Here is an 11710-nt window from a genome sequence, read left to right on the forward strand (position 1 = left end):
GGTTAAGAATGGAGGCTCAGCGGGGCCAAAGCTGGAATTCCCCTTCTCTCAGAAAAGCGTGGCGGTGTCACCGCAGTCACCCTCCCCTGAGCGCCCGTGCACGCGCGAGCCCTCCTGGGTCTGACCTGCGGCCGCGGCGTCTCTCGAGCGCTGACTGCTGCTTGGCTCCCGCAGGGCTCGCCGCTGGGCCGGCGACGCGCTCTGGGTCTGGCGCCTTCTCCCTCTCTGCGCGGGGACGGGCAGGGCTGGGGGTGAAGAGGGGACTGCGCGTCCCAGTTCTAAGGCGGGGCGGGGCGGGGTGGAGTGCCAGGACCCGCCGAGGTGCTCCGGGGAGACCCGGGCGCGCAAGGGGAGACCACGGGCTCGCCCGGCTCAGATGGGGTAGACGTTCTGTCAGTGGCGAGGCCACGTGAGCGGAGAAAAGAGCGAGTCGGCTTCTAAAAGGTCTGCTGGGGATGGGAGAGGGCCGATGAGGGGACACAGTGCGAAGGGACAGGGGAGACGTTGCCCAATCCTCTCCACGCGGGAGGATATGGGCTCTAAGACCAAGAGGACCGGTCAACGCCCGCAGAACCAGGCTGGGAGTTCGAGCAAGGCATGCGTCCTAAGACCTCTTAAGAGTCCGTGGTAACCCACCACCCGCAGTTCGTCTTGAGATCACGGGGGTCTCACTGCCCTCGAGCCCCGTCCGCGCCCCTCTGGACCCGGGATTGCATCGCTAGGTTTGTGCTAGAACTGTCCGGGGCTGTGTGCCAGGGGCGAGGGGAAGGAGGAGTCGGAGGGCTGGCTGCGGAGTGGACCGTTCTCGCGCACCCGTCCCTTTTCCGTCCCAGGCTGGGTGGGGGCGGGCGCAGCGCCTCCGACTCGGGTGCGGTCCGAGAAGGTTGAGAGTTACTTGGAGCGGGGAGGGGCGAGACGGCGGGAAAGCATCCGGACCTGGTTTGTCCGGTCATAGTCTACTTAAATGCAGTAGGAGAAGAGTGGGGGTTGTAAGAGAGCTCCGCCAAGAGAAAGGGCGTGTGCTTTTGGTGACCGGGAGTCCGGACCTGGTTTCTTCTTTATCCCATCCCTGGGAGCGCTTCATATGAGGTTGCACCACGAAGAGGCGAGCGACGCCGGCTGCCAGGCACGCACTGTTTCGAAGAGGCAAAGGTAGGAAACAGCAGTCCGGGTTTAAGTGGCGGGTATACTGCTGCGGTCTGCGCGGCCCGGGTGGGTGTCGAAGAGGGCCTTGAAGTGCTGTCCCCGCCCCGGCCCCTAGAGGCGCACTTCCCACATCCGCCCAGGTTCAGATCAAGTGGGAGTTCCAAGTACTGTGAGAAACGAAGAGACAAAGAACAAACAAAACAACAAGAAACTTAACTAAGGCCACGAGGTTTACAGATGTAGAATCCTTACCTCGGCTTAACTGGAGTCTAGGTAATTCGGCTGGCAAGATTCAGCACCCCTGGGCTCCTTAACCACCTCAGCCCTTTTTAAGGATTCCTGCCCCAACCCACTTTTCAGATCTTGTTCTATTTCTCCACTTAAAGGCCTTCTTTGGTGCAAAAGCACACGTACGCGTGCCCACACACCTTCTTGAAGAAAAGAGACTGGGACAGGAATTCTGAACAGGGTCCTTTAAGCCATCCAGAGCTGTGAACTTTGAGTGGAGTCCACCCCAAACAGAGAAATAAACCATCACATTCTAGCAACTGGTATCACTAGTCAGAGTACTTGACAACTCCAGGTAAGTCACCCACACTCCCTTTGTAGAGAATTGATCATCTTTACCGGTTCCAGAAGAAGCAGGAGGCAATCAGAGAAAGACTTCAGAAAGAAATCCCTGAGAGGGCACAGAACATTAAGAATGTACAGAAGAACGTTGAATGCAGAAGTCTGGAGCTTGCACTAGGCTGTATTTCTTTGAAGACTGTAGCTTTATTTCTCTGCCACCCCTAATCACACACAGAGGAACCCCACTCTATCCTGTGGTAGGTAAGGAATGGGTACTCTGTATCTGAATTGCAACTGAGCATGAGAAATACTTCAGTATTTTAAGAGGAAAGGTATGCCTTACCTCTCAGGCCAGGTGGCAAAGCAGAAAAGAACAACCCCAGAATGTGGAAATTGGCCCACCCAGTGAGAAAACACCTCAACTTAGTCACAGGGGCCTCTGATGCAGGATTTTTGTGTCTAGATGTTTATGGTACTGGGAACTCCTTCCTTTTGTCTGTATTTCTTTTTATATGAACCTGTAGGTGTATATCTGACCATGCGTGCATGCATGCTCAGTCACTCAGTCGTGTCCAACTCTTTGTGACCCAGTGGACTGTAGCCGGCCAGGCTCCTCTGTCCATGAAATTTTCCAGGCAAGAATACTGGAGTGGGTTGTCATTTTCTCCTCCAGGGGATCTTCCTGACCCAGAGATAGAAACTGAGTCTCCTGTGTCTCTTGAATTGGCAGGCAGATTCTTTACCACTGAGCCACCTGGAAAGCCTATATCTGTATCTTTCTTGTGCTTATTTATATTAACATATATATATCACTATAACAATCTGGTAGTCGGCTAGGGGAGAAGTGGCGGGTTAAAGATTGACTTGAGATTTTTCTAGAAAAAATTCTACTGTCAGATCCTCCTTGGCAAGCCAGGAAGGAAGATGTCCCCAAGGGAAACCACAAACTTCATAGGAAAAAGCAGGATTGTTGGGTGTGAGGACTTTTCATTTCAGTCCCACCTTTTTATGCAGGAGGCCTATTAAGTTAAAGATTAAAGCCAAATTAGGATCAGGGTTATAAAAAATTAACTTTAAATTGAGTGATGTAGATTAAAGAAGACCTAATTCACTAAATTGAACTAGAAGGAACTAAACAAGGCAAGTTTTATTCACCAACTGTCTTTTTGTTTTAGTCATCTCTAATAAATATTTTGGAGAATTGGAAATAAATTAGTGTTGTTCTTCTATACTTGATCCAGAAACCCTATTGTTAGTGTTACTTTGAAGCACAATGTTAATAGGGATGATCCATTCTTATAAAATATTTTATAACCTCCCTTATAACCTCCCTTTGAAATAAATTGGAGAAGGAAATGACAACCCACTCCAGGACTCTTGCCTGGAAAATCCTATGGATGGAGGAGCCTGGCGGGCTACAATCCATGGGGTTGCAAAGTCTGAGAGACTTCACTTTCACTTCACTTTGAAATGCAGGAATAATGCTAATACATGACCCTAATCAAAATACATTGCATCATCATTTCTTTATATTGCAAATATTGGTTTTGAAATTCCAACATACAACATGTACTCTTATTTGACTACTATGTATTCAAACTTGCTTTATCTTCCTATCTTATTAACCAAGATAGTCTACATTTTATATCATTTCCTTAAAAGTATAGTTTTCCATCAAAACTGTAATGGCTTCAGTCTACGTGTCATAAGTTAAAAAAGTCTTAGACCAATAAATATCTGTTATAAAATATTAATAAAGTATCACCATCACATATTTTACAAAATAATTTAATCCTCAAATTCTTACTTACCTTTAGCTGGAGTTGAAATGTATATTTCGGATTCAATTAAACATGAACATTCATGCTTTGGATACTCGAACTATCGGAAGAGGCTTTCTAAAAATTTTGTGAAGCACTAAAAATTGACAGCATGGGTCAAATCCATTCCTGTCCAATCTTTAGCCTCAATGTAGGTGATACTGTTGACTGAGTACAGTAGACGACAGTGAGGAAGCATAGCTCTCTCTTGTGTGTGAAACAGAAGATGCCACCTGCTGGGAGAGGGATACACTCATACATTCATTCATTCCATCCACAGACTGGTTAGCAAGTACATGCTGCATTAGTAAGTTTATCCTCTGATGCAAAGATGGAAAGACAAAGCCCTTGCCCTTTAGGAGATTAGACGCTAATGGGTTCTAGAGGTTCAAACAGAGTGCAGTGTGATTACTGTGATTGTGGAGGTATGTTCAAAATGCAATCAGAACATTAGGGGTGGGAACATCTACACTGGCCTGATGACGTCAGGAAACTTCACAGAGGAGGTAACACGAGCTGAGACTTGAAAAATGAAAAAGAGTTTGCCAAGAGAGCAAGAGCATTCCAGACATAGGAAATAACATATACAAAGGCATGAAGGCTTGAAAGAGCATGTCAGATTCAGGGAGATGCCAGTAGTTTAGAATGGCTAGAGATTAGGCTGCACAAAAGATGGAGATGGAAGTATAGGTGGGACCGGATCACAAAGGACTTTGCATATGATGGTAAGATTAGATTTAACGCAGAGCAAAGAAATAAAATGATTATATTTGCTTGTTAGAAAAACTGCCCTGGCACCAGTCCAGATAGGATGAGGCGGAATTAGGGCAGAGGCCATAGTAGGGAAGGAAATACATGGATGGTTTCAAGAAATAAAGAGGTAAAACGATCCAGTTCTCTGGCTTATTTGATTGATGAAATGGTGATGCCACTGAAAAGACAAAGAGAACAATAAAAAGCAGATTGAAGACACTGAATTCAGTTTGGGACCTGATAAATCTGAGGCATCCATGGAACAGCCAAGTGAAAATATCCACAGGCTAGCTGGCCCTTTTGTGTTTAGAGCCCAAGTAGGAAGTCTGTGTGGAGACAGATCTGAGAAGCATCAGCCATGAAGGGATGAACTTGCCTAGAAAATCATGAAGAGTTACTAGAAGAAGAGAGCCAAGGCAGAATCCTGGGGAGCATGACTGTTTAAGAGGGGAGAAAGAACTAGCAAAGGGGCCATGAAAGGGATGGCCAGAGGCAGGAGACCTAGGGGAACGTGGTGTCGTGGAGGCCCAGGGAGGAAGTCAGAAGAAAGAGAAATTACCATAGGAAGGGCAAGAAGGATGAAAAGTGAGTTTCCCTTTAAATTTAGCACTTGGTGACCTAATGGGGAAGGATTCCCAGGTGGCTCCGCGGTAAAGAATACACCTGCCAGTGCAGGAGACACAGAAGACTCGGGTTCAATCCCTGGGTAGGGAAGACCCCCTGGAGAACGGAATGACAACCTGCTTCAGTATTCAGTATTTCCTGACTAAGAAATTCCATGGGCAGAGGAGCCTGGTGTGCCACAGTCCATGGGGTCACAAAGAGTCAGGCATGACTGAGTGTCTGAGCTCTGAGCACACGTGCACACAACCTAATGGAGAAGCTGGGCTAAGAAAGAAGCCAGATCCACTGGACTGAGGAGATAAGGCAGTGGACACACACAGAGACTGTTCTTCCCAAAAACCTGGCTGTGAAAGGGAGAACATGGGACTAGGTAGTAGCTGGAAGGGACCCAAAAGTTCAACAGAAAGAGATCCTTCTCTTTGTGTTCTTAAAAATGGGAGAAATTAAAGCATGTTCCTGAGAGAAAGAGCTGGCAGAGAAAGAGGAGCTGCAAAATCACAAAGAGAAAGGGGGATAACTGATGAGATAGGCGGTGGTGAAGGTGGGCAGGATTGGGGTCAGAGCCTAAGAAGAAAAGATTCCATTCCTCTGGAATGGGAGAGTTGAAGAGTTCAGAGAAAAAGCAAAACTTCATGTTAAAACTGAGGCAGAGGTTATTCGACTTGCCCCAAAGAGAGGACTGAATGTTAAATTGTCTCTTTGCCTGATACCATGCTTCCTCCCATAGATAGCACCAGGAGGTGACCAGCCTAGAAGGAGAGGGAGAGTCTGGGAGCCACAAAATTTAGAACTAGAATGGGTCATGGAGATCACCATAACCAATTGCAGATGAGGAAGCTAAGAAACAGAGGAGGTTTTCATTTGCCTGTCTAGTTGTAAAATCAGTCAGTAAAGAATTGGAACTAGACCCAGAACTGATTCCAGCCCAGGGTTCCCTGTAAGCATTGTCGAAAGAGACAAACAGGGAGTAATGAAATGCACCCTCTCCTTCCCAATCTACTAGCGTCTATTTATTAGTATTATTCTGTTCCAGGTACTATTCTTAACACTTTATAGACACAATCTAGTTTCATATTCACAGTGACCCTATGAAGTTAACATTATCATCATCCCAGTTTTTAAAATAACATCAAGTCTCTGTTGAGGTCAAGTAACTTGCAAGAGGCAAAGGCAGAATTCAAACACAGAGCTTCTAAACTCCTAAACTTATCCTTCCATTGCATAACTTAACAAGACACTGCCTGGTCAAACTACAAATTATGGAGCCTCCTGGGTACCAAGGCCCCAGTACAAATCATACACAGGGAAATGAGGAGAGCTGGGTTCCTTGATCATAAGATGCATTTTTTTCCCACATGTTGACATGTCTGAAATTCAGATGTGTCTTACCAACAGTGGCTGTCGTAGTTTATTTGTTTGTTTGTTTTGCTGCACTGCACAACATATAGGATCTTAGTTCCCTGACCAGGGATCGAACCTGTGCCCCCTGCAATGCAAGCACAGAGTCTTAACCACTGGATCACCAGGGATGTCCTGGCTGTCATGACTTAATTGGCAGTTGTTTTTTTCTCTTTCTTTCTTTGTGATACATAAAATAACAGCATCCATTCCATCTGGATTTCACAAGACACAGTTGATTCAGGTACCATTTTCCCAGTATTTTGTCTGCAAATGGACAAACTAGAGCCAAATAGCTCTGGAATCAGGGAACAGACAGAAAAGAGCTAAGCCAGGGCTTGAGCCGAAAGGAAGCCTGGAAATTTAAATCAAGAAGGAGAGCCGCTGTTGATGACGTGTGGGTGGAAGGACGTGTGGTCCTGGCACTGTGCCTGGTGGAGGGTGGGCTCCTTCAGTGCTCACTGAGGCCCACTAGTTCAGCTCGGCTGTCCTCCAGTTACCAGTGCAGGAGCCAGGGTGCTCGAGAGAGCTGGTCAGACCAGAGGGCCAGGCCAGGTCTGGGAATCGGCCTGCTGGTGATGTAGCTGGATTACATACACTTAGCAGAGCGCTCTGGCCTTTGTTCCTTTGGGGACTGAGGAGGAAAGCCAACCTTTTTGTAATCTGTGCCATCTTTCAGCCTTATGCCTTACCTTGACAGTAAATACAGCTCTTTTTATGTTCTGTGATCTGTCTGCTTGTGCTGGAGGTCTGAGGGAGATAAAAGAGAATTATATTTCTTAAGACAGTCCCAGAGGAAGCAGCGAAGCCTTGAGGGTAGCAGTGGCACTGATTTAGGGGACCTGGGGATTAGGAAGGGAGCATGGGGTGACAGAGACTGATTGCCGAGACCTTTATTCTCTCACAGCTAAGGATGGCTGAGGGATAGTGGAATGGCGGTAACCGTGGCGTCTGGTGAGCGCCAGAGAAGAGGGATCTGGTGTACTCTCTGCTGCATCTCCAGCACCAGGAGCAGTGCCTGGCACAGACAGGGCACTCAGTGAACACCTATCATTGTTGTAGAGCCTACGCCTCCCCCGAACAACCCAAAATGGCTGCTTTTGGACACACATTCCCTTTCTACGCTGGGCCCAAGCCGACCTTCCCAACAGACACCACATTGGCCGTCATCGTCGCCATCTTTCTGACTTCACTGGTCACCTTCATCATCATCCTGCCAGGCATTCGGGGCAAGATGGTGAGAAACAAAACAAACCCTGCAGACCCCAGCCCCAGAGAGACCTTGACCTTGAAAGGAGGGGTCCAGACTCTCTGGTTACAATCAGATTCAGGAGAGTCTAGTCCTGAGAAAACATCAGCCACCCTTCCAGCAGAGAGCTCCCCACTCCCTGACGGATAATTACTGAGTACCTGTTCTGGGCCAGGCACTTTGATCCCAGTTGACTGAGTGACCTCAGCTTTAGAGCAAGCACCCTCCCCAAGTCTGGAAAGAGAAGGGGTGGATTTGGAAGGAGGGTGCGGCATCGTGAGCCACCACTCCCGCCCTGTGACACAGAGGCTGTTCTGGATGCTGCGGGTAGTGACCAGCTTATTCATTGGAGCTGTGATCCTCGGTGAGTGTGAAGGGCAGCTGACTTGGGCAGCTTCTCCATCCTGTTTCTCCCATTGGGGTGTCCCCACAGCAGCCTTTGCTTCAGGGTAGACTTTTAGACCTCCCTGCCCACATCTCCTTCACCCTGGACTTATTCCCTCACATCTGCCCTTTCCCTGAGAGGTGCAAGCCTCCTCCATGTGTCTCTTCAACCTTCTGAACATTTTTATTCAGCAGAAAGCAGGTCAAATGAATGCCTGTGGGGAGAGGGTCTCTGGAGGCTGGAGGGAAAGAATGGTGGAGGGCTGCTTGCTTCGCTTTGGGGATTAGGCAACAGGAAACATAGAAAATATCTGTGTTGAAGCTCCCTGTGTTTGCCCAGAACCATTTATTATGTTAGTGTTTCCTCCCCCAGCTGCTTGAGTAGCTCCCCCTAAATGGGGGGAAGTAAGGGGAGGGGTAAGAGGAGTATAACCAGAGGAGGGAGATATTGGATCCTGACCCTTTTATTAATTTAAAAAAATTTTTATTTTGGGCTGTGCTGGATCTTCATTGCTGCATGGAATTTTTTAGTTGCGGCGAGCAGGGGCTACTCTCTAGTTGCAGTGCATGGGCTTTTTATTGCAGTGGCTTCTCTTGTTGCGGAGCACAGGCTCAGTAGTTGTAGCGCATGGGCTTAGTTGCTCTGAGGCACGTGGGATCTTCTTGGACCAGTGATTGAACTTGTATCTCCTGCATTGGTAGGCAGCTTCTTTTTCACTGTGCCACCAGAGAAATCCCACCCCACCCCCATTTATTCATGTCATACATGTTGCTGGCAAACTTACTATGAGCCAGGCCTCACGCTGGTTAATGGATACACAATTATGAGCAAAACAGACATGGTCGGTCCCCTCGGTGCTTCCCCCCTGGCTCTAACCCAGCAATGCCCAGGCCTCCCTGAGTTCTTGTATATCCAACTCCCCAACCCAGCCGTGAATTTCAGTTCTGAGTGGTCTGTGGGCCAGGTGAGCACCAACACGTCCTACAAGGCCTTCAGTTCCCAGTGGATCAGCGCCAACGTTGGGCTGCAGATTGGGCTGGGAGGCGTCAACATCACACTCACAGGTGAGGGAGGGCTTTTATCTGTGAGGGAGGGCTTTTACCTGTGTGGGAGGGCAAGGCATGGTTCTGTGTCTTTGGGAGCTATGCTCAGAGTGGTCTGAAGAGCGATAGTATGCGGGGTGGTAGGAAGGGAAATTCTCAGGCCTTGGAAACTGATTTCTCTCACTGGAGACCAGAGCCTGGCCCTCTGTCCAGCATGATAAGCTTCTGCCCAGGTACATCTCCACTCTGGCCCTTGGGTCCCTGCTGAGCATAGCTGCCCTCTTCCCCAGGGACCCCAGTGCAGCAGCTGAACGAGACCATTGATTACAACGAGGCGTTCACCTGGCGCCTGGGGGAGAACTACGCTGAGGAGTATGCCGATGCACTGGAGAAGGGGCTGCCAGACCCCCTGCTCTACCTGGCTGAGAAGTTCACCCCACACAGCCCCTGTGGCCTGCATGGCCAGTACCGCCTGGCGGGACACTACACCTCGGCTATGCTGTGGTGAGCGTGGCCAGAGGCCCTGCTGGCCTAGACTCAGGAATGGGGCTTCCACCCATCTCTCCTCTGCTCATGTGGAGATCCCTAGTGAGACAGTCTGGTGCCGGTGACCACAGTACTTGGTTGGGAAGCCCACAGGCAGGAATCCCCACTTCACCTCTTTGGGGTATCCTTGGGTCCCTGAGCCTCCACCTCAGCCCCTCCAGGTAGAAGTTTGCCCCAAATGAGGCAGAGGTACCAGCCTTCACCAGGTGCTGGCTCTCCAGGGTGGCATTCCTCTGCTGGCTGCTGGCCAATGTGATGCTGTCCATGCCTGTGCTGGTCTACGGTGGCCACATGCTGCTGGCCACGGGCCTTTTCCAGCTGTTGGGACTGCTCTTCTTCTCCACGGCCACATCCCTCACCCCGCCCTGTCCCCTGCGCCTGGGTGCCGCCACACTGCACACTCACCGTGGGCCTGCCTACTGGATCACGTTGACCACAGGTGAGGCCCAGCCTTGGGACAGGCAGTGGGGGACTCAGGGCCAGGGCCCAGAAGATCCATGGGGTTGAGGGTCTGTCTCTGAGGACGAAGGATGCCTTTCCCCTCTTTAGAGCCCCCTCCCCTAAGATTCCTTATCCCCAGGCTTCCCTTCCTTGTGTTTGTATGTATCTGTCTTTGTCATACCCCTTATCCCCTAACTCTCTCTCCACCCAGCTCTTCCCTAAATCTTCTGACCTCATGACCCCTCCCTCTTCCCCAAAACACTTTCCCCTGTGTCCCCCATTCCTAGAACACTCCTCTGTCCCTGTCTCATAGAGTCTTCAATTGCCCTGCAGTTTTCTTGTCTTCTCCTATCCTACTGTGTCTGCCCCCTTAAGCCATTTCCTATGCCTCCTCCTGTGTGTCCTGCCCTCCTCCCAGTGCTTCTTGGTTTTCAGAGTTTTCTCTCTCTACCCTGGGATGTAACTGAAGAAACACTGGGTTTAGAGTCCAAAAACTCAGGACAACAGACCCATAACAGCCATATGATCTGATACTGATCATCCTGTGGAGCACAAATTGCCCTGAAGCAGAGACACTAGGCCTCCCTCAGGAGGGGCCTAATGCTCTTAGGAAAAGATGTCCTTGGGAGCGTGTTCCGATCACTGAGGTGGGATACTTGTTGCTTCATCACCAGGACTGCTGTGTGTGCTGCTGGGTCTGGCCATGGTGGTGGCTCACAGGATGCAGCCCCACAGGCTGAAGGCTTTCTTCAGCCAGAGTGTGGGGGAGGACCCTGTGCTGGAGTTGAATCCCGAGGAAGGAGGACTCCTGAGCCCTCGCTACCGGTCCATCACTGAGAGTCCCGAGCCCCAGGACATCGCTCTGTCAGAGGCTTCCTCCGAGGCCCCCTGCGAGGAGCCTGACTGTGCCCTGTAACCGTAACCATTCCTTTCCCTGGTGGCACCTGGACTTCCAACATGGCTCCAGACTTTTCTGGAACCGCCCCCCAAAACCACCAAAACTGCCAACAGGCTGGGTTGTATCAGTTTCCGGCCCCAATCTGAAAGTGGAATAGGGAAAGAAGCTCTATCTATTGATGTAAAAGTGGAACAAAACATAAAGCCCTAAGGCAGACATTGAGGCTGCCCATAAACCAGACCAAGCAGATATTACCTGTTTCTGCCCAGCAACCCTGCTCTCCCCTGGAGCTTTGCCTCAGGTGGCGTTTACTGAGACCCGGCTTCACCCACATAATGACATGTGTGTGTGCGGGGTTACAGTGTGATTCTCCTGTGGTCCCTCTTTATCCTTCTGCATGTCTTTGATTTCCTGTTTCCTGGGTCCCTTTTGTTCCTCTTTTACTGCCTCAGCTGGTGTGATTTCACTAATACAATGAAAGTACTGCAAGGGAGAAGAGACCAAACTTCTTGTCTCAGATCTAATATCAACTGAGTGTGCTGCATTCTCTCTGAGCCTCTGTTCTAAATTTGCCAAATAAGATTGTAGGATTTGCCAAGGACCTTAAAAAATTCCCAGGGTTTACATCTTTATGCCTTGCTGATATAGCTTGGCCCTCAGACACCACTCCTTTGATGAATAAATAAACTAAAATAGTGAATAAACTCCAAAATAATATTTCTTCCGAGCCCACTCAGCAGAGAGGGATCCCAGGGGGGCCAGTGGCAAGAGTGGGGAGCTGGGAAGACCTGTCTGGTCACTGCTACCATCCCCTCGGGGCAGCTCAGGAGGATGCTG

General features: G+C 49.5%; 1 protein-coding gene across 1 annotated transcript; it reads left to right on the plus strand.

The window, feature by feature from the left end:
* The first annotated feature begins 910 nt into the window (after nucleotides 1-910).
* On the plus strand, nucleotides 911-11577 carry DUOXA1 (dual oxidase maturation factor 1). Its single transcript, XM_020912833.2, has 8 exons — nucleotides 911-1152; nucleotides 1533-1729; nucleotides 7374-7548; nucleotides 7867-7924; nucleotides 8875-9009; nucleotides 9279-9492; nucleotides 9756-9973; nucleotides 10650-11577. Exons 3-8 carry the CDS (start codon nucleotides 7402-7404, stop codon nucleotides 10889-10891), a joined length of 1014 nt encoding a protein of 337 aa, XP_020768492.2. The 5' UTR covers nucleotides 911-1152; nucleotides 1533-1729; nucleotides 7374-7401; the 3' UTR covers nucleotides 10892-11577.
* The last annotated feature ends 133 nt before the right edge of the window (nucleotides 11578-11710 follow it).

This window comes from Odocoileus virginianus, chromosome 6 (assembly GCF_023699985.2).
Source record: "Odocoileus virginianus isolate 20LAN1187 ecotype Illinois chromosome 6, Ovbor_1.2, whole genome shotgun sequence".
Classification (NCBI taxonomy): domain Eukaryota; kingdom Metazoa; phylum Chordata; class Mammalia; order Artiodactyla; family Cervidae; genus Odocoileus; species Odocoileus virginianus.